General features: G+C 35.9%; 1 protein-coding gene across 6 annotated transcripts in view; it reads right to left on the bottom strand.

The window, feature by feature from the left end:
- The window catches only part of FNDC3A (fibronectin type III domain containing 3A), a 136,796-nt gene that overhangs the window by 69,388 nt on the left and 43,408 nt on the right, over positions 1-24,000 (bottom strand). For all 6 annotated transcript variants that reach the window (XM_029936773.1, XM_029936772.1, XM_029936777.1 and 3 more), the window contains one exon: positions 20,608-20,683. In XM_029936773.1, coding sequence (XP_029792633.1) covers positions 20,608-20,683 — 76 coding nt within the window. The remainder of the gene's footprint in view (positions 1-20,607; positions 20,684-24,000) is intronic.

The raw sequence follows: 24,000 nt of genomic DNA, 5'->3' as shown, positions 1-24,000 counted from the left end.
GACTAACTTGAAAACATACCAAGGATCCTTTCCCATGCTCTCAGGCATTTGCTTTCATACTGTTTCCTATGAGAAATTGTTTTTTTTTAAAAAAAGAGGAAAAGTAACGGCTCTCCTTCATCCTAATGTTGATTTAAAAAAAAAAAAGAACTAATCATCTGAAAGAAATATTTGGAAGACATAAAATTACTGAGATAGTTGTGTTTCTGGCTCTTTTTGAAGGGTAAAAAAGTCTAGATTTTTCACAGTAGGAACCAAATGCTTTTTCACAACTGAAAACATTGCTATACTTTTCTACTACACATCAACTTTCATCAGAAGACTGGAGTATAAGGTCTTATTTTTCTGTCATAATTTGTAAATTTTGATCATTTGCTGTTGGCCACTATTATATCCTACTCATTCCATCCTTCTCAGGGCAAGTCTCTACCAGCTAACATGATCATGTTGCCCCCATGGCAAAAGGGGGATTAAAAACTCACTGTATTGCTGGCTTGCTAAAGACTATGAAGAGAGGAAAAACTCCCACAGAAGGAAAGACAGAGATAGAGGCCTCATATCCCTTCCATTCTCATCAGATTCAAGCACTACCAGACTGGGAAATACAGAGTAGATCATTTATGAGGAGATTAAGCTGAGAAAGGGAGGAGATGTGGCTTTTCCCAGGCTCTTTGCTTGTGGCTATAAAACATTTTGGAAACATTTAGATTGCAGGTTTGGGACCTTCCTTTTTCAACCTTATCTCCTAACCATATAGTTTCTCTCCCAAAGTAACCATTCTTCTCTTCTCATAAATCTTTTCAGAGACATTCTATGCATGTAAAAGCAATTGTATGTATATATTTTTAAAAATACAAATGATAGTATACTATACACATTGTTTTACACCTAATATCCCTTAGATATCTTTCCATATGGTACATGTAGGGCTGCCTTACTTCTTACTAGCTGCACAGTATTTCACTGTTACAATGTAGCATAATTTATTTAACTATTCCCTATTGATAGACATTCAAATTATTTTCAACCTTTTACTATTACAAACAATGCAGCAATGAACATCTCTGTAAGAACATCATTTCATAAATGTGATAGTATATCTGTGGGATAAATTATTAGAAGTGGAATTGCTTCAGAGAAATTTACATTTTTGACATTACCAAATATCAGTTTATACTAATGTATTTCTCATTAACATACCCTTCCCAATAGTTACTTTTGATATTTGCCAATCTGAAAGGTAAAAACTGCATCCCAATATAGTTTATTGTGCATTTTTTTTGAGTAAGATTGAATATCCATATTAAACTTTTAAGAAAGAACCATTTATTTTTCCTTTTCTGTGATCTGTCTGTTCCTAGTCCTTGCCTATTTTTCTACTGGATTTTCAAGGGTTCCTTATACATTTAAGATGTTAGCTCTCTGTGATAAGCTGCAAATATTTCTCTTTCTTTGTCTTTTAACTTTCTTTATGTTGCTTCCCTCGCCTCCCAAGGTGGTGGGTTAGGGTGGAATTGGGGATGAGTATCCAAACATTAGAAAGCCAAAGCTTAGAGTTTGCTCAAAGACAGTATTTCTGAAACGTGATTCTACAAAATCTGGTTTCATAAGGTACTTTTTTTTAAATTTTAAAAATGTGTTTATTTTTCAGAGGAGAGAGTAAGACGATGAGCAAGGGAGGGGTAGTGAGAGAGAGAGAGAGAGAGAGAGAGAGAGAGAGAGAGAGAGAGAGAGAGAGAGAGAATCCCAAGCAGGCTCTGTGCCATCAGCACAGAGCCAACACAGGGCTCAAACTCACAAACCGTGAGATCATAACTGGAGTCGAAGTTGGACACTTAACCGACTGAGCCACTCAGGCCCCCCACTTTACATACTTTTCTTGAAGAACACTTTGAAACTCATGGTTTCAAATTACACACTGACAAATTCACAATTTCCATTCTGTGATGGTTAATTTTACATATCAACTGGACTAACGAATGCCCAGATAGCTGGTAAAATATTATTTCTGGGTGTGTCTATGAGGGTGTTTCCAAGACAGATTAGGATCAGTTGGTGAACTGAGAAAAGCAGATGGCCCTCCCCAGTGTGGGTGGGCAGCATCCAATCTACTGAAGGCCTGAAAAGAAAAAGAAAGTGGAGAAAGGGCAAATTTACCCTCTGCTGCCCCTGACCACCAGTAATCCTGGTTCTCAGGACTACCATCAGCCCACTGATTCTTCGGCCTTTGGATTTGGACTGAATTTTATCACCAACTTTTCTGGTTTTCCAGCTTGCAGCAGGCAGACTATGAAACTTCTTAACCTTTAAAACCAGGTAAACTAATTGCTAAAATAACTCTCTTCTCATATATATCTATATATATCATATTGGTTCTGTTTCTCTGGACAATCCTGACTAGTACATATCCCAAGCATTTCTTATGAGCAAGAGCTATAAAACCAAAAGGTATTTTGAGACTAACATGCTCATTGTTTCCATCTTTCCACCCAAACCCTTTTTTTCTTCAATATTATTTAGCATAGGAGAGGGTGCTCTCCTCCTTTATCTTTCTGCTCAACTCACTGTGAAAATTATAAATCAGCCTAGTCTCTTTTCATCCCCCACATTGAGCCCCCTATAGCTCATCATTATTACTACTCTTTTGGTTATTTCCTTGCTTAAAACCCTCAGTGGCTCCCAGTTCCCTTCAGAATAAAATTCAAAAATTTTGGAGTGACATACGAAGGTATTTGTGACATAGCAGCCCAAATTTCCATTTTTAGCCTCTTTTTCAGGTACCTCTCCCTGTACAATGTTCTCCAATCTATCTCTTTAATCATACCTTTTCAATCTCCTCTAATGTCTGTGCAGTATGTCTTTGCTTAGGTGATTCCTTCTGCCTCTAAGATATTTCTCTATTTTTTTCCTTATAACTAAACTTCTATTTCTTTGAGCATCAACTTCTCCTGGAAGCACTCAACAGCTATTCCAAGCTGTGTTATATTCCTTCTCTGGCCTCCCACAGATATTTGGGCATACCTAACTCCACCTTAATACATACTCTACTCTGTTTTAACTGTGGATTATTTGCCTGTTTCCCCTAGTACACTGTGAGGCAGGGTCCAGGGTTCTCAAACAGCTGTCAAGAATTGAGCTTTCCTTCAGGACAGCACAAGAAATTTATGGCAAATTCTCTTTCCAGGAAAAGAGCATGCCTTTAGTTATTCTGTTTTGGCAAGTGCCTGAGTATGGGAGGCTGGGTAGAAAAGGGTAAGGAATTCCAACATATTAAGATTTTAAAAAGTGCTACCACATTGAAATGATGATCTTTCATTGTAATGATAAAGGGACTTTTCAAAAATGGTGAAAGATTATATGATAAAATAAAGTTATGTTAAAGACAGAATGTTAAAGACAGAGTATTTTGTTGATCCACAGAGAATAAAAACAGGATTTGATTAAAAATCTCTAAAAATGAATCAACATTTCCAAATAATGTTAGTGCATAGGTTTTGGGATCAGAATTCTATGTTTAAATTGTGACTCTGGCAAAGAGCCTTAGAGCAATTAATACACACCTGCAAGAAAACTGTTTACCACCGCAATTACCATGTTACTGTATAGTTCTTACAGTTATTGGTGACATTTCTGTATGTGCCTTAATATAAGACCAGAGTCATGGGCACAAGCCATTCTTTGGTAAACACAGGAAGGGTCTAAGAAATGAAATTGTGTTGGTTGCTATGATAGAGGAAATGAGAATTGTGAGAGGAGTCCTAGATTAGTTGGAAGAAGAGAATGATATTTGCCTCTTTCTACTTCTAGGTAAGTAGTAAAAAATACATTCAACATGTTGTCACATAACAAAAGGAACCAGGAAAGATCTTTTCTGTTTCCTGGGACAATCTCTGCAGATGGTACACAGTACGTGAATCAGATTATGTAAATTAATGGTAATCTCTATAATTTTATATAAATGTTCTCTGAAAAACCTAGCCTTACCTTATCCCATCTATACTTTGGGGGTAAAAATAGAAAGGCTTATACCTGAGTTAAAATTTTGAACACTTCTTTCAGTCCAAAATTGTGCTTGTAGTTACTACAAGGTTAAACTACAGTAAATCTCTGTATTTGTAATTCAGTTGCCCTTCTTACCAGGAGATCTTTCTACTGAAGCTAACTTAATCTGTTTTTTATTTAATAAGGAAGGTAATTTTTCTAAGACATTTTCTGAGAAAATGTATGTAAAACACAAAATAAGTCTGCAGTAATACTGGTTTCTTTCCGTAGCACCTGTTCACAGAATGGTTTAGCTAAAGAGAGAGGATCCAAACAAATAGATCTTCTCCCATACATATAGTCTGGCTTACACTGATACTTTTTTGGAGTTGGACAAAATCCTCAACATCTTAAGTTTTTTTGCCCTGGGTTTCTTATATGTACTCTTGAGAGTCAGAATTCTTTAAATCAGTTCTATACTATTGTCAGACTATTATTATGTACTTAATCTTAGTATGTCCCATTTTTTAGTTTTTAGTGGTTAAAAGATCAACTCACTTGTACCAAAACACATTATATGGTTCACTGTTTTTCTTAACGAGCCTTACAAGGCCTCCACTTTAAAGAAAATATTCTAAAAAAATTTTTAAATGAAAGTTGGACTAAACAATTTAAAAGGGGCTAAAACATTTCTATTATTTAAGCAATTAATATTATAATCAATAACCAAAATGATCAAATTATATAGAAAACCTAAAGAAGAAAGAAACTCCTGTAATCCTACCATACAGGGACAGGCACTGGAAGGAAATGTGCCCCCAATTTTTTGATGCATATATATTCATTAAAAGTAATATATTTTCTAATTATGAAAGAAAGGTAATTCTGTTCATTTCCTTAATGTCCTTCAAGACTCAAGTCCTAATTAAATAAAACCACTAATTCATAATAGTTTTAATGTTCTATCTGAAGAGGTAAAAAGTGAAGAATGGAACTCATCTTTGAGTGTCCTAACCCCAAGACTGGTTTGGATGATCCTACTGTGAGCTTCCATAGCACGCTTCCTGTTTTCAATCATACACTTCTCTTACTTTAATGAACTCCTTAACTGTCTGTCTTCCATAGGAGACTATAAACTTCGTGATGGACAGGGATAATGCCTATTTTAAAAATCACTATCTCTTTAGTTTTGCAATAGTGACTGTACATAATAACTTCATCATTTGCTAAATAAAAGAATGAATAAAAAAAACCCCTCCACACTATATTTCCATCTAGATTAAGCAATTTATCAACTCAATTTACTAAATAATAATAGTACAAATTACCAGGATTAATGTTTATAATGATTCTGAGTTTTCTGTATATTCTGTTTACCAAGGTTAAATATAAGTGTTTATTTTATAAACATTTTCAGTAAAATGACTTGGAAAGGGGCTTTCTGCTTTTCAGTTAATCAGAAAGGTATTTTACAAGAATACTCTGGGCTAGGTTAAGCTTAAAGCACACACTTTTATACTTACAGTTATTAAATGTAATAATATCATCTTCAAAAATATCTTAAAGCCAACTGATGAAGATGTCTTGCCTAAAAGATGAGAAGGTAGAGGTGTGTGTGCATGGTTCCTATGTGATTTTTCTAAGCAGCAGCAATGTGAACAAAGGTATGAAGGGGGTATTGGCGAGAAATATGTAGAGATTAGGGTACCTACTAAACTTACAATATTTGGAGTGGAAGATTTCTGGAAGTAAAGCTGAAAAGAAAGATTGGAACCAGGTATGGAATGCCTAGAAGATTAGGCTAAGGGTTCCATACTATACAAAATGGGAGAAGTTAAGGTTTTTTGGTTTTTAGCATAGTAATAACGATAATAAAAAGTAATGTTTTACAAAGGTCAATCTCTGGAGTTGTAGGGATAAACAAGCAAAAGTGACACAGATTTTTCTGTAAATAAATTTGGGTCTTAATCAATGTGGGACTAAGCTCTTACAAGGTCATAAAATTACTCAGGGGTAATCCTAAATGGATTTTTGTGACAAGTTTTAATCAAATCTGGTTAGAAAAGCATAGCTCTCTAACATGGCTATTTGTGGAAGTTTCCCCAATTTATACATCTAGTTAGGTGGATTTGATCAAATCACATTATCTCTATCTCATTTAAGAGGCAACTGCTTCACATAGATATAAGTTCTTAACTTATTTGCAAGTGAATTTCCCAGATGGATATTTCAAGTCCAGAATGTACTGACCACTCTTTCAACTTTATGAATGGTAGTACTGTTCTGCTACAAAGAGTTACCAATAAAAACTGATATGGCCTAAAATATAGTTCAAATATTGTGCACATGCAATGACAAGAAAACTGGAATGACCTCTTACTATTCATTACTATAAAATATATTTAAATGTATCAAACATTTCAAAATATATAATGTAACTTAATCCTATGTATTTATCTGTATACATTTATCTGACAAACATATCTGACATGATTTCCTTTGGGCCAAGATCACTGATGAATAAGCTCAAAAATCCATTTTTTTTGGTGGACAAAGAATAAGAACAGAGAGAAAATTTCAAAGGGACAAGTGAAAAGTTGCTGAGGAAAGGGAAATAATATTTTTTTGGGTAAAAAGAAGGGAGGTGGAAGTTTCTTATTTATAGTACTTGTTTTATTTACTTAAAATGCTATTTTTATTTTTTTATTAAAAAATTTATTTTAACATTTATTTTTTGAGAGACAGAGTGAACAGGGGAGTGGCAGAGAGAGAGGGAGACTTTCAGAGGATCTTTCATGATTTATTATTATTTTTTGTACTATGTGGCATTTATTCATTACTTTCCAAAATTGTTTTCAATAAGAGAATGTGAGAAGTGATATGTATAATCTCGAGGGTATGTCTTTAAAGAAAGACGGCATAACTTAAATCTCTTTTTCTCTTCCCCTGTTGCATTTAGTCTGGGACACAGACACGGTGGTGACCAGCTTGTTTCATGCAGATGAGCAGAATATCCAAGGGATGGAAGACCAAGACAGAAGTAACTTGGATCTCTGTATCACCTTGGGGCAGACAACTCCATATAATCACTAACTGCCTACCTTTGAACGTAATTCAGAAAAGGAAAAAAGTTTGTATTATTTCTCTTAGTTTTCAATTGCTATGGAACATTTGCACAAACTTAGTGGTTTTAAAAACATCCATTAATTAGTTTACAGTTCTGTAGTTCAGAAGTCTGGGCACAGTATGACTAGGTTCTCTGCTCAAGGTACACAAGGTGAAAATCAAAGTGTTGGTTAGGGTGTGTTCTCATATGGAGGTTGTGGCAGAATTCAGATTCTTATGGTTGTATGACCAAGACCCTCATTTCATTGCTGGCTGTTGGCTTTCTGGAAGCCACTCTTAGCTAGATGCCACCAACATTCCTTGCTACAGAATCCTTTCCTGAATCTCTTACTTCTAAAAGAGCCCAGTCCCTTTTTAAACATGATTGAGGTTCACCCCAGATCATCTCTCTTTTCTTAAGTCAACTGTACTGTATAACATAACCTAATTATGGAAGTAAAATTCATCATATTCATGGTCCCAGGTGTCTACAACAGGGGGCAATGACCATAAGGGCTATCTTAGAATTCTGTCTATCTCACCATTTAAATTTTGGCTTCAGGTATCTTACATAATTTTTTGGGGGGGTAAAAATGAAAGTAAGTTTTTTAAATTTATTTTTGAAATTTGTGGTTAAAATATAAATAAAATTAACCATTTTAACTATTTTCAAGTGTACAACTTAGGACATTAAGTAGACTGTTGTACAATAATTACCACCATCAAAAATATTACTACTATCCATCTCCAGAACCTCTGTTATCTTTAAAACTGAAATTCTGTACCCATTAAACAGTAATTCCTTATTTCCCTTTGGCCTCCCTAGCAATCACCATTCTGCTTTCAGCCTCTATGAATCTGACTACTCTAAGAGGAATCTTATAGAATTTGTCCTTTTTTTACTGGCTTATTTTACTTATATGCTATATATTTTTGAACTCATATTAATATACATCAAAAAAGGTTGAGGAGGGGGCACCTGGTGGCTCAGTTGGCTGAGCATCTGACTTCGGCTCAGGTCATGACCTTGCAGCTCCTGAGTTTGAGCCCCATATCAGGCTCATTGCTGTCAGCGCAGAGCCCAGTTGAGATCCTCTGTCCCTCCCTCTCTGCTCCTCTCCCACTCGCTCTCTCTCTCTCAAAAATAAGTAAAACAAACAAACAAAAAAAACGATTGAGAAGAAATTGTCAGGGAGATAGGAGAAAAACCAGGAGAATATGTAAACTATAAAAGGAAAAGTCAAGAATAGTGTTCCAAAAGGAGAATAAATAATACACGCTGTCAAATCCTGCTGGTGAGGTTGAGTATGTTGAGAACCAAGACCACTCATATTAGTTATACAGAGGTTACTGGTGACCTTCACAAAAGTGTAACAAAGTAATTCTCTAGCAGTAGTAGTAGTAGTATACAATCACCATGGTTACTACCTATTGTTGATTATTTTCCCATGCTATGAGAATCCTGAGTCAAGCTGAGATGTACAAAGCTACATAAAATCAATATAACCCAAACACAATCCCTTTGGCCTCAGTTTCCAAGTCATTTCATAATGAAATGGGATTTAAAAAAAGTATTTCAGGGGACACCTGGGTGGCTCAGTCAGTTAAGCGTCCGACTTCGGCTCAGGTCATGATCAGTTTGTGGGTTCAAGCCCCGCGTCAGGCTCTGTGCTGACAAGCTAGCTCAAAGCCTGGAGCCTCTCTTTGGATTCTGTGTCTTCCTCTCTCTCTCTGCCCCTCTCCTGTTCATTCTCTGTCTCTCAATAAAGACATAAAATAATTTTTTTAATTAAAAAAAAGAAAGAAGTATTTCCAGGGAAAACATAGTACAAAAAAATAAGAGATAACTTACATGTTGTACATAATTATCTACTGAGATCATTTATTCAATGAACAAATATTTACTGAGTGCCTAGGCAGTGCTAGCAATAGTCTTCATTGTAACTGCACATTTCCTCAATTGTTTCAGATATAAAAGGCTAAAAATGTTCAGCAAAGACAATATGTTTATTGGTCTAATCTTAACCTAAGCAAAGAAGTAATGGTGCTAATTTTAATCAAAGGCCAATGGAAATTTGATCCTAATAAAAATCCAATCATAATAATCCAGGGAGAAGCAAATATCTGAGAAATTAGAAACAGCAAAATTTCTTCTATAGAAAGTGTATTATTTCTAGTTTTCTATTACCTGGAATATAACTACTTTTAAACAAAAATAATTGACCACATAATCATTTAATTTTAAAAACCAAGCAACCTCTCCCTCATGAAAGCATGTTACTATATTAACTTAGATATACTTATTTTACAACCATTTAATATTATATATTCAAAAGGCAGCTTTAAAAATCAAACTAAACAATGTTCTGCATATCTAGTTCTTAAGAGTTTAAAATCTGCTTAAAGATTTTAGTTCTTCTTCTACTTCTTACTCTAATTATTTAAAGCACCCAAATTCATTTTTCATTCTTGCCTTTAACATTGTCTAATATTTCCATACTTTCCATTATATGTCAATCTCTTTTCTTATCTTCTTCATTTCCGACCTCATAATCTACCTTTAATAAGTGGCTTCTTTCCTAAAAGTGAAAACAGGGTCACTTGAAGGGGACAGAGCTGCACCCAGAACAAACATTTTATATTCATATTTGTCTATTTAATAAAGCATGATTTTGTGAATTCAGTTCAGAGAAGCCATAGATCCCAAAAGGCTCGTTTTAGTCACTAACCAATATAAAAAGTATCAGAATGCAACAGGTTTATAAATACTGAGAAGTTAATATAAGCTATTACACATATCTGTATTTCTGGGTCTTAATTTCCTTTTGCCATTACTCATTAAAAATTTTTTAATCAAGATTTTTGTCAATTCTTTTAACAGAACTCACTATACTGGCTTAGATTTTCTACTTCCAGAAGAATAACTTTAACAGTGATATTTTATTCATTAGGAACATAAAGAATTGAGGACAATTGAATTTGCCTGTATTTTCCTTTTTGGCATAAATGTTGCAATTTTCTCTTCACTAAGTCATATATAATATGGTTTCTCTCAAAAAGTAGCACTTCACAGTTTTTAGGGACAACCTGGGACTATTACACAATGTACTCACGATGAGTCATAGTCATTCACTTAACCTAAAATGGGCTGGATTTATGAATGGATGATCTGTTATGATTCATTCTTACAAACCAGACTCATTAATGTTTCAAAACTAGTATGTTAAGCCTCTCTTCTAGAACTGATGTTTTTATCTTTGGGGAAGAATTATAAAAGGTAAAGTCTTTAATATAAATGTGATATTCTACCAATATGAAAAATAGTTGCCTATGCTTTATTTTGTAAAGGTGGTTAGGATTTTCTAAGTAATATAAAAAGATTAACTTTTCCATGGTTTAGTTTGCTGAATTGTAAAATAATACCTACCCATATAGGAATAAGAATCTACTACATATGGCTTCTATTTGAGTTACTTACAGTTTCTGTAGAACCTAAAGAACTTGGTTAAATTCAGTCAGATTTGTAGTGATAGAAAGTCAGTAGGCCAAATATAATCAGTGGTCTACCAAAAAAATAAAAAAAGCTCATAGAATATTGATCTCCCTATTATTAAAATATATTTAAGATATAACAGAAGACACTGGCACAGTTACACATACCTAAAAACTTGAGCTGTGGAAACTTACTAAATCAAATTTGCACTGGCCCACTCTTATTTTACATATGTGCAAAATAATGACCAGATTTTAAGTAATCTACCCAAAGCTACAGAATCATAACATTTTAGACTCATGAAGAACCTTAAAGGGTATTAACTCCAACTATCTAGTCAAAAGAAATTAAACCTCCTCTCTAACAGCATCATCACATGAAGAGCCAGTATATGCATTACCATCTACAAAGAACTGATCATTCCTGAGCCTTTTTGACAGTTCTGTTTATTACAAAGTTCTTTCTCATACTGAGCTAAATATGTTTTTCTAGAACTTATGCCCGTTAGTCCTAGAACCTAGGCTGACTTACTCTCAGACCTGTACCTTTAGCAATCAACCATTAATTCATTCACATACCTTATTATTTCTTTGAAGTTCTTTTGTGAATTTAGGAAGAAAAGTTATAGGTACAGTATTTCATGCTGCTAGTTATAGTAACTGTACCATGATATATAAAACAATAGACATTGAACTTCTAATAAATTTCAAAGGTACTCTTACTATCAAACCCTGACATACCTAACAAGAGTCAAGGGGGCTGAGGTATAGTTTGTACCCATGTCTCAGGGACTCCAGGATATCATGGCAGATCAACAAGAGTTCTACTTGTATGAGAACTCCATCTTCCTTTTCTCTCCCTGACAGAGACATCATGAGAGGAAAAGGCTTTGATTAGATCTGATGGTTAGAAGGGATTCTGACAAGAACACAGAAAAGAACAAGACCAGAAACTCCAACTTTTGGAGGGCAGAGAACTCACTCTTAGGTAACAGAGTTGGGATTAATGGGTACACAGCTTATAAATATTCAATAAAATACTATATTTTTATTAAGGACCTCAAAGTCATTTGGCTCAGTTCAGGACAACTTTCTTAAAAAAATGCTCTGCAAAGAAGATCACAAATATGAAAGAACAGGCTAACTGTGAGGAAGACAGACATTTGGTTATTCTTACCATGATCCCATAACACACAGAGAAGAATAAAATGGTACCTACTGGTTAGGACAAACCTCTTAACTTCAAAAACCCCTCTAATGGCAGGAAGAGTCAGGATGAGGGGCATGAGGAGACAAGGTGAGAATAGAAAAACAGTGATGAACAGCAGCAACAGTGGAGAGAAGAAAGGGAACAAAAGTTCTGCCCCTAGGAGCAGAATTAATAACTGCCCCAAAGAGCAACTGTTAGTCATTTCTTGAATGAGGTGACAGTAGAAGAAACAAGAGCCAAATAATCCCCAATTGGGGTTTCCCATGTAGAATGGAAAGAAACATCAGCCTCAACAAAGGTGAGAAAACATCAGTAACTGCTGAGAAGTTGCACACAGTCACTTGGAAGAAAAAAGGGAAACAGCAGGACTTGGAAGTGGAACGTGATGTCATACTAACTCTAGTGGGTAAAGGGGCCCATAATCAACACATTCTGAGGTTGTTATGTTATTGGCTTCTCTAAGAAAGCTGATATATGAGAAAGCAAAGGTTAATACCTCTCAACAAACTTGAATTCACCTTGACACTTTTTCTACACATAGGAGTCAAATCATAAGAAAATAAGCAGAAATCCAGGATGGTCAAATGTTCAACATCCCAGCATTATCTTTGGTTCACTATTTACATATTTAAGTTAACATGTCCATATTACTTTACAATCTTAACTGGTGCTCATGTTGAAGACTCTGATTCACTAAAATACCCCCAAGTATAAAAGTGTATTTTTGGTAGATAGTACTTAGCAAGGCAAACAAGTATAACAATATACTTAAAAATATTTTAGCAGTTAATTTCAATAAACACTGACAGTATGCCTACAAAGTTAAAGGCATTATTTTAGCACAGAAAATCAGAAATGAAAAAAGGGCCAACTTCTATCATTAAGGAAACCAAACAGAAGGAAGCTAATATTCCTTGATCACTTTAGTTAATGTTTCATGTAACAAGATAAACACAGCACTGTTGTTCCTGCTTCTATAAGCTTCAGAAGGTTAGGGAAGGTTTCTTCCTCAAGTCTTTATTTCATTAGGAATGAGGATTAATACATTAACTAGTTGGCATCCTGTTCATAGGTCTGCTTTGAGCAATAACCATTCACTAGCTCAACTGCTTTATGAAATATGCCCAGGCAAAGATATTCTTGTTAAATTTAAGGCTCCCAGTCAGTGTACTCATTCCCAGAATAAACTAAAGTGATCTCAGTTTAATTAAGAGGTAATTTTGGAATCAAAGAATCTTTAATTAGAATAAATACTAGAGTTCACCCAATCAAACTTCTTTTCTATGCAAGAATTACTTTCATAATACCACCCAACCTAATGTATGAGCACATACAATGATGGAACTCAGGTATGACAAAGCAATGACTCCATTTTTATAGAGCCATAATTTTTGGACAGTTCTTCTCTGTCAAAATTTGCTTCCCTGCAACTCTCATCTGTTAGTAAAATTTTCCCTCTAAAAGTGCTGAGAATAAGGTCTTTAAGTCTCTTCTAGGGTAAACATCCTTCAAGTATTTTTATAGTCTTCTATAAGAATAATTTCTTGACTGTATGCTCTCCTGGTTGCCTTCCTGGGTTCAATCTCAGTTTGTCAACACCTCTCAAAATATGTTAAAAGGATACCATCTAACCAGAGTAACATGCCATCTGTTTTGAACTTGCCCCACATAGGGGGAGCTTATGCCCTGCTTCAGGTGTGCATGAGCCCCATTCCAGGTGAACAGGGGCCCCACTTCAGGTGAGCCCCACTCTCTGCTTCCCCACCCCTCATGCAATTCTCTTTCTCTGCCCCTCAACTCACTTGTGCCCTTTCTCTTTCCAAAAAAAAGGCCCCCCAAAACACCTAAGTTCTAGGAAAACTTGGGTGGCTTGCTCAATTGAGTGTCTGACTTTTTTTTTTAAGTTTATTTATTTAGTTTGAGAGAGAGAGAGAGGGAGAAAGAGAGAGAGGGAGAAATAGAGAGAGAGAGAGAGAGAGAGAGAGAGAGAGAGAGAGAGAGAGAGAGAGAGGATGCCAAGCAGGCTATGTGCTGGTAGTGTGGAGCCTAAACCCAAAAACTGTGACCTGAGCTGAAATCAAGAGTCAGACGCTTCGGGGGCATCTGGGTGGCTCAGTCAGTGAAGCATTCAACTTTTGGTTTTGGTTCAGGTCATAGTCTCACAGGTTCCTGAGTTCAAGCTCTGCACTGGGCTCTACACTGACAATGCTCCCCAGCTTGCGCACACTCTCTCAAAAAATAAATGAGCTTAAAAAAATTTTTAAAAGCAACTTCTATTCATAATGTTAAATCTTCCTTCCTTATACTGTAGTGGATACTGTCATTTGTTTTGGTATATAGAATCTGAAACCCCTTTTTAGGCTGAAGGAGTCACGTGGTGCAAGACGAAGACCACTGGTCCAAAGGGTGCTGGTAACCTAGAAGGCAGTAGGTGGGCAACACAAGATTCCTGTTGCAGAAGTGGCATCTGTGCTACAAGCAAGTAATACTGAGTTCTTTGTGAAAAAGGGCACTCTTGGCACTGATGAGGAGTTAAAAATGAGACCAGTTTTGTAGTATGGTTTTGGGGCATTGTTTCTGAAGTTTAGCCTTGAGTCTGGTTCTCTAGTCCTCCCAAAGATTCCATGAGACACAGAATATCATTTTCGTGGATCACCTGAGTAGCTCAGTCAGTTAAGTGTCTGACTCTTGACTGTGGTTCAAGTCATGATCTTGCAGTTTGTGAGACAGAGCCCCAACAGCTGACACCACAGAGCCTGCCTGGAATTCTATCTTTCCCTCTCTCTCTGCCCCTCCTCCACTTGTATGTGCACCTCCTCAAAATAAACATTAAAAAAAAAAGTATCATTTTCTTAACCATTCTCAAAAAATTTGAAATATAAGTTTTGCCAAAAAAATTGCATGTCTAGCTGGAACAAAGAATCTTCTTCCCTAACCATTTGAAAGGAAAATGCTGACATGATAGCCCATAACCTATGGAATACTTTAATATGTATTTCCTGTAAGTAGGGACATTGTCTGATATAAAACACAACGATCAAAACCAGAAAATTAACTCTGATACATCATTACTATCTGTTATGGATTGACTTGTGTTTCCTAAAAAAGATATGCTTCAGTATCAGTACCTCAGAACGCAACTTAATTTGGGAATGGGGTCATTGTAAATAAAACTGGTTAAGTTGAGGTTATGCTGGAGTAGAATGGGACCCCAACTTTTTTTTTAGGAATGGGGTCATTGTGAATAAAATGATAAGGTCATGTTGGAATAGAATGGGACCATAATCCAATCCCTTATTCTTATAAGAAGACAGCCATGTGAAGACACAGAGACGTGGGGAGAATGCCATGTAAAGATGGAAACAGATGAAAACAATGCCTTTACAAGCTAAGAAATCCCAAGGACTGCTGGCCATCACCACCAAGAAGGAGAGAGGCATGACTTCTCCCTCAGAAGGAATCAATTCTGGTGACATCTTGATCTTGAACTTCTAGCCTCTAGAACTATGGGACATTAAATTTCTGTTGTTTTAAGTCACCCAGCTTGTGCTACTTTGTTATGGCAGACCTAAGAAACTAATAAACCATCTAATTTTCAAATCCCATTCAAGATTCGCCAATTGTCCTAATAATATGCTTTCTAGCAAAAGTATCTAGTTCAGAATCACATGTTGTATTTAGTTGGCATGTCCCTTTAGTCTATCAGTTTCAACAGTTTCTCAGTCTTGCTTGGACTTTCATAATCTTCACCTTTGAAGATTAAGGGTTAGTTATTTTATAGAATGTCTCTTGATTTGGGTTTGTCTATTATTTCCTTGTGTTTAGATTCGGATTATGCATTTGTGGCAGAAATATCACAGAAGAGACATGTTCCTCTTCATGCATCATTACCAGGTAGAACATAATTTTGATTTCTGCCACTAGTAAAGACATACAATTTCATTACTTAAGATGGTGTCTTCCAGACTTCTTCACTGTACAGTTACTATATATATCATATATACATATGTCATATATATGTCATATGATATATATCCTGCAAGTGGGTCTCTATGTCCTTCTGACATGTCTCCATCCACTTTGTGATTTTCTTTCTTTCTGGGGTAACAGTATGTTCCATTCTCATCTTGTACTTTCTCTGCCCCAGACCCAGAATCAGGAATGTCTGATTTTTTTGATTCAACTGACACCAGGATTCATCCTAGTTTTTTCCCTTTCCACACCTAAAATTCCTTCTCAAATATTAAGAAACCCAGTTCTCTCCTAATTCTTAATAGAACTGTTTCTTTAATTAGTCCCCTATGTGTAATCAATCTTCCATATCTGCCACTATTCCTGCCCTGGCAGAAGTTCTCCTAACTCCACTGTCTGCCAGCATGTATGGCCTAATCCCACTCAGGTTATAACTCCCCATGTTCAGCCCCCTCCCCCACCAACAACCCTCTATGTAAGTGTCCCTCTCTCCTTGGCTCCATGTCATCATGTGCAAGCTCTAACAACCTGTGCTGGACTACTCACTCCACTTTTGTGTATATTCTGTTTTTACCACATTTGGGCTCTGATAACCCACACTAGGTTATTCTACTCCTCAACCCATCATGTGGACTACTTCCTTACTCTGCTTCGGCTCAGATACACCAGGTTATTCCTCTATCTGGATGTTCTCCTCACCTCACTCAGGTTCTGTTCCCCATGTATGGATTTGCTTCCTTGGGCTTTGATACCTCCTGCCATGCCAGAGGGATACCCTCCTCACCATGCTTAGGTTCTGATTCTCCTTGCTGGATCCTACCCTCTACCTCCCATACAGACATTTTTCGTCACCTCATTTGGACTCTGACACCTCAAACCAAGTCACCTCCTATCCCACAAATACACTCACACTGGTCTCTGACTCTTCTTGATGAGTACCTCCAATGTATGGACACTTTCACTACCCTGCTGGGGCTTTGATACCCCATGCCAGGCCATCCCTCTGCAGAGGCTGTCCACACTGAGCAGCAGACCGTCTGTCCTCTGTGTGGATGCTTTTTTACCTGACTTGGGTTTTGACTGTCTACTAAAGACCACTTCCATCCTGTGAATGGTCTGACTCTACTGGAGCTCTGATAACACAGATTACCTTTCCACACAGATGACCTCCACACTGAGCTGACTCTCTACATCAGGTTGCCTTCAAATGTAGGTAACTCTCATCTTATTCTAGCACTGATTCCCTATGCTTGGCTGCTTCACTGTACTGATGACTTCTTTATCCTGCTGAGACTCTTATACCCCACACAGGCCACCCCTTCCTGATGATACTCTCATCAGCCTGCTTAGACTGAGTCCCTATATCAGGACATTTTGCTGTATGAATTCTCTCTTCACTCTGGGCTCTAACTCTCTGCACTAGGCTGTTCTTCTATGTGATGAACTCCTCATCCAATTTAGGCTCTGACACCTCACTCTGGGGCACTGCAGCTCATCTCCACCACTCTTAACAGTGCAGTGCTGCTATAAACTAAATGTATTCCCCCAAAATTCATATGTTGAAATCCTAACCCCAGTGTGATGGTATTATGAAGCAGGGTTGTTGGGAGATGATGAAATCATGAGAGTGGAGCCCTCGTAAATGAGATCCGGCACTCTTATAAAAGGGATTAGGCCAAATGTTTAGTAATTGATATTAGATTTATCTCAGTTTTTTAGGTTTCAATATAGAGGTTTTCTTCTATTGGTCTAGTGACTGTGAAAAGTTTTCCTAACTTGATGGCCTTAGAGCCAAGGATCCTATTTTACTCTGACCTTCACTGGCATATGGTTTTTCTCCTTTAAGGCTTTCTCTTTTTACCTGTTGTCTCCGCATCTATTTCTACTCTTACCTTTTACCTAGCTCTAGAACTAGTACAGGAGGATGTCTGTTACATAACAGAAACTAGTGATAGCAAAGGAGAAGAGAAGAAGATGAGCTCCCAATAGTCTTCAGTCTTTTTTGTCCTATCTTCTCTTACTTGGAGAGCATATTGGTCTTTAGAAAAATCTCACCCCAGTCTCTCATTCACTCTCAGTCCTCCCACCTTCATCCTGTCTTTTAATTTCGAAAAACATAAAAAGGGGAGAGCTTTTTACTTTCTTTCTGGTTCCCCTTATTCTATCCTGTGTTTTTATTTATTTTTTTTTAGTTGAAACTTTTTTTATTTTTTTGCTTGTTTTTATTTATAGTTTATTGTCAAGTTGGTTTCCATATAACCCCCAGAAATCTTCCCCACTATCCTGTGTTTTTAAAAACTCTGCCCAGTAATTTAAAAAAATATTTTCTTTAATGTTTTTTATTTATTTTTGAGAGACAGACAGAGAGAGTGTGAGCAGGGGAGGGTCAGAGAGAGAGGGAGATACAGAATCTGAAGCAGGCTCCAGGCTCTGAGCTAGGGGTCAGCCAGAGCCCAATGCGGGGCTAGAACCCACCAACCATGAGATCACGACCTGAGCCAAAGCCGGACGCTCAACCAACTGAGCCACCCAGGCGCCCCTGCCCAGTAATTTTAAAACAGAGTCCACTCTGATAATCTGTCATACAGAGAGGAGTCTCCTTTTTCTACTGAAGTAAGGACATTTATCTCTGCCTAAAAATACCTTCACATGGTAGTCAGTTCTTACTATTAAGAGACTATTAATACTACAGGCACATTATAAATTAAATAGGCCTCTGGTCCTGACCAAAGGGGTAACTACTACATAAAAATCGGTGTTAACTGATTTTATAAGGGAGGATATTCTCAAATTATTGTTAAAAATTAACTTTTAAAAAAGAAGTTATTTGGGGTGCCTAGGTGGCTCAAATAGTTAAGCATCCAACTCTTGATTTTGACTCAGGTCATGATCCTATGGTTTGAGCGCTGGATGAGGCTCTGTGCTGAGAGTGCAGAACCTGCTTAAAATTCTCTCTTTCTCTCTCCCTCTCTCTCCTCCTCTCTCTGTCTCTCCCCTGCTTGTGCTCTCTGCCTCTCAAAATAAAATAAACATTAAAATAAATAAAAATAAATAAATAAAAGATACTAAATTCAAAGCCTGGTTATCCAACTGCAAGTAACAATTTCTGTATTTTAATTCACACTATAATGAGTATCCTCATTTGCAGATGTGTTTGAAAAGACCATGTTATATTAGTTAAAATGCTTCGATCATAAACAATATTTACTGAAAACAAGTTGAAGAAATGTACAAATAAACCTAAGATATGTGCTCTATTAGAAACTTACATTCTAAGAATTACCCAGTATAAAAATGGAATTATTTTTATAAAATCCTGACAGGTAAAGACAGGCAAAGTTTATTATATTGCTTATTTAATTCTACCACCTGAATTCTGGACTCTTGCTGTCTGTGTGTGAAGTTACTTGAATTGCTACACAGAAGATTTAAATTAACTTAGAGCCTGGAAGCCACGTAAGAGTTGGATAGCAGGCTAAAACATTTAATTTTAATTACTGGGCTAATAACTTTTCTGGAAGGAGTGGGGTCTATTTCTTCTTTGATTAAATAGATTAGACCACCCAGTAAAATGGATGGGTACCATAAATCCTGGTTTACCTGGGACCATCTTGGTCAATAACAGTAGTCTTAGAGTAGTTGCTAGGGTCCTCTTTCACTCTTAGAAGTATCCAAGTTTGGATGGTAAAGTATATGGTTATCCTATTTCTAACATGATCTTTTCAAGTTAAAGCAACAATAGGTAGTTAAGTGCCCAATATGTGGAAAGTCAAGAACTGAAAGGAATTCAGAAAAATTTAAGAAATGGTATCTGCCTTCAACATGGTTAGAATTTAGTTGGAGAGACTGAATAAACATATCAAGTTAAACAAAATTTAAAAACCTTATAAAATATAACGAAAAGAAATATTACAAGAAAGTACATAGTTACTTGTTAAATGAATGGCACAATAATTGGTGTTAGGGGTTTCACAGGAGATGGTGGTCACCTAGTAAACAACACCATAGTGCCCACCACCACCACTTACTGAGTGTCTTGTATGTGCCAGGTCAGGTTTAGAGTGCTTTACATGCAACATATTAGTTAACCTTCAGAACTGTCCTATGAAGTGTGCTATCATTCACGGGGAAGGGAATTTTACTGATAAGAAATGTAATATGCCGACAGAGATTAAATAACATGCAAAAGTTCTAGATAGCTAGTAAGTTAGCAGAGTTGGGATTTAAACCCAGGTTCTCTAATGCCAAAGTCAGTGATTTTTTATTGCTCTGCTCTTTAAATAGAGTGGTGGTTCTTTTGTATGCCTCCCCTGGAATACATGGTAATATCTGGAGACATTTTAGTTTGTCATAAATGTGGGCTGTGGCGGGGTGGCTAGTGACTTTGAAAAATTCTTTTAAAGATAAGATCTGAACTCAGTATTGAAGCACTGGTAGGATTTGGATAGGCTAAGGATGGTAAAGATAAGGGTAGATTCTAGATAAGAATAGTACAGAAAGTACAAGACAGGTTTAAGAAAACAGTGAATAAGCCAACTTAGCAAGATGAAGGCAAACAATATTAAAGGGAAAGGGAAAGCAACACTAGAAAGATGAAATAATCTTTTAAAAAGACTAAGGAACCTGAACTGGGTCAATGAAGATTTTCAAGAAGGGGAATACTAGATTCATCAAGAAACCAGGGAAAAGAGACTGATTAGGATGCTACTGCAATACCATAAGGTATACAGAGTTTGTGAGCTGATGTGGTGGTGGTAGTGAGAAAGAAAGGAAGAAACCATAAACATATACACTCTTATGTATTATAAATTTTTGTCATCTCAAATGATTACAAATTGTCATCTTACCTGTAATGCACTGATACTGTCCATCTTCTCTTCTTATTGTAAATGCTTCCCCTGGGTTAACTTGTACCAGAATAACCTTAAAATGATGAAAAGAGGTATTAATCAGAACAAAATAATCAAATAACAGAATAGTAACAATCAAAATCATATATCATATATAATATTGTATTAAATATTTAACCTTATGATACTGGAAAGGAAAATGGGATTACACATTATACACATTTGTTTAAGTACTACTTCACTTTTCTGGAGGTCAGAATTAAGCCAAAAGGTAATAAACAAATACACTGGCATAAATTTATTGGATAGTCAATAAATTTCATTCTGAAACAAAGATGGAGTCAAACTATAGAATATCTGGCTCACATGTCCTTAGTTCAATAGTTGCTACATATTTCATTTTTTTAAAGATAAGTGTAAAGTGAGATGAGTATACTTGACTTAGTAGGACATCTCAAATTATATCTGGGAATATGTTAAATTAATCTCACCATTTTAAGTAGTTTGTTTTTCATTATATAGATTATACACCCTAATTTTATGACATCTGAAAAACAAAACTGAAAAGCAAATCTGACGTTCTTCTATCCCACAATAAACACCATTAACATTTTGATATATTTAATCTTGTTCTCTATGCATAGGTTTATTTTCTCCCCTTACATATAAGAACTCCAATTTGGTGCCTTTTTAAAGTGTAATATTTTAAAAAGATTTTTTCATGCTATTAAATATGACTCCTATGACCATGCCATAAACTGCTTAACCATTCTCTTAATATAAGGAATTTGGGTAGCTTTCAATTTTTCCTTTATAAAAAAACAACACTAAAGTGAGCATTTTGGTATGTAGTTTTCCCCCTTTGATCTATATCCAGTTAATATGTGTGAATTGTGTACAACAGAGGTCTAGTTCCATTCTTTTACATGTAAACATTCCAATTTTCCCAGCACCATCTATTGAAGAGACTCTTTTTTTCTGCATTGAGTATTCCTGACTCCCTTTTCAAATGCTAGCTGACTATACATGCATAGGTTTATTTCTGGGCTTTCAATTCTCTTCCTTTGGTCCTTTCTGTTTTCATGTCAGAACTTTTAATTACTATAGCTTTACAATACAACTGGAAATCAGGAAGTGTGATGCCTCCTATTTTGTTCGTGTTTTTCAGGATTGCTTTGGATATTCTGGAGTCTTTCATGGTTCCAAATACATTTTAGAAGTGCTTTTTTCCACTTCTGTAAAAAAGTCCATTGGAATTTTGATAGGGATTGCACTGAATCTAAAGATGGCTGTAGATAGTATGGACATTTTAACAATACTAATTCTTCCAATCCACGAACATGGGATACCTTTCCATTTATTTGTGTCTTCTTTGATTTCTTTCATCAATGTTTTGTAGTTTTCAGTGTAGGGATCTTTCACTTCCTTGGTTAATATTTCAGACAAAGATTGAAAGACCCTCATTTCAAGGGAAGTAGGTAAGAAGAAAAGTATGGTGAATGGAAAATACAAAATAAGTTGTTAGAAATAATCAAAATATATTAATAAAACAAATACAAATGAACTAGGTTTGCCTATTAAAAAGAGAAAGCACGTCAGATTTTAAAAAGCTAGAGAGAAAATGCCAAACCCACTATTTTGAGGCATTTTAATACTTTTCTCAGTGATTACAGAACAGGTAGATGATAATTATCAAGGATATGGAAGGCCTTAACAACACCATTAATAATCTTGATTTGATGGCCATATAAAGAATACCGTACCTAACAATTAGAAAATATATATTCTTTCAAGCACATATGGAATTGAAATGAAAATTTCAAGAATGGACTACAGAGAACACCATAAATCAAGTCTCACAAATTTCAAGAATCAATATTGTATGTCCTCTATGTGCAATTAAGTTAGAAATCAGTAATTTAAAAATATATTTGCAAATTTTAAAAAGCTTCAATAATTTGTGGGTTAGGTAAGAAATCATAATGAAAAATAGTAAATAAACAGCAGTGAAATGCAACCAAAACATTATAAGTTAAAACCCTGGAATATAGGCAAAATTGTATTATCAAAAAACATAGGTCTTTTAATACTTATAACAGAAAAGACTGAAAAGTAGTAAGTGCCCAACTCAGTAAGTGAGAAAAGGCAGAGTTAACTCAAAGAATGTAAAAAAAAATAAGAACAGAAATAACGGATCAGAAAAATGCTGGAGGATGAGAAAATAGCTTTAACAGAAATCAGAGTGAAGGATAACCAGGAGAAAAAAAAAAAGCAAGAGGAAAGAGTGGTCACCTTTTCTGGACAGGGCATTTTCTTCCCCCAAGGAGATTCTTGAACCTTGGGAGATATTATGCAAGTAGATGGCTTTAAAATGTATTTCATAAAATCTAAGAACTTATTTCTCTACATAAGTTTTATTTAGGGGGCTTGCTTCTTATTACTCCATTATCTCAAATGTCATCTTTTCAGAAAGACCTTTCCTGACCATCAAATTCTAGGGTATGTTTGTTTGTTTGTTTATTTATTTTGAGGGGTGGGGGGAGGGAGAGAGAGAGAGAAGGAATGAATGAGCAGGGGAGGGGCAGAAAGAGAGGGAGATATTCCCAAATTGGCCCCATGCTGCCAGCACAGAGCCTGACAGGAGGCAGAGCCGCACACAAGGCAGAGCCTGACATGGGGCTCGAACTCACAAACTGCGAGATCATGTCCTGAGCTGAAACTAAGAGTTAGACACATAGCCAACTGATCCACCCAGGTGTCCCTAGAATCCTATCTCATTTAATATTCATCTGCACAAATGCAGAACAATTTTTCATAACCTTATTATAAACAATATTACAATGTGATAAGGAGAAAGAAGAACTATGCACGATAAACTAGTTATTCTGAAATTAAATATTGCCACAAAACTGTGTAATCATAATAGCACAGCTCAACATATATTATCTAATTTAGTGACCACAGATAATCTTATAAACAAAGTAACTCTCAGAAGTGTGACAGGTGAGGAATTCTGATAATTATCCATCACTTTGTGATATATGTCACTGATGCCTCTATTTGCAAAGGGGTATATTAGCAAATTTTACAAAGACAGTATCATAAAATGATTAGTACCTTATTGGACTATAACAATGAAATTCTTCAGTATCTTCGAATTTCATTAAAACAAATATTATGCTCATAGGTTTTACTTATCTAAAATGGACTGCTGGTTTGCAATCCTTAACCCCTTTATGAAATCAGTTCAGCCCAGACAATTTCACCACACTCTTTCTTCCCCAATCAGCTTCTTTTCAGTTCTTGTATCCCTAATAACAGAGTTACTACCATGTTCAAGACTCCCCTGACACAATAGATTAGCCAGTTAGTTCCTTGTCATTCTTTAGT

This window comes from Suricata suricatta, chromosome 4 (assembly GCF_006229205.1).
Source record: "Suricata suricatta isolate VVHF042 chromosome 4, meerkat_22Aug2017_6uvM2_HiC, whole genome shotgun sequence".
In the NCBI taxonomy this organism is placed as follows: domain Eukaryota; kingdom Metazoa; phylum Chordata; class Mammalia; order Carnivora; family Herpestidae; genus Suricata; species Suricata suricatta.
The sequence above is the reverse complement of the archived record's forward strand: the minus strand, read 5'-3'. Positions and strand labels throughout refer to the sequence as shown.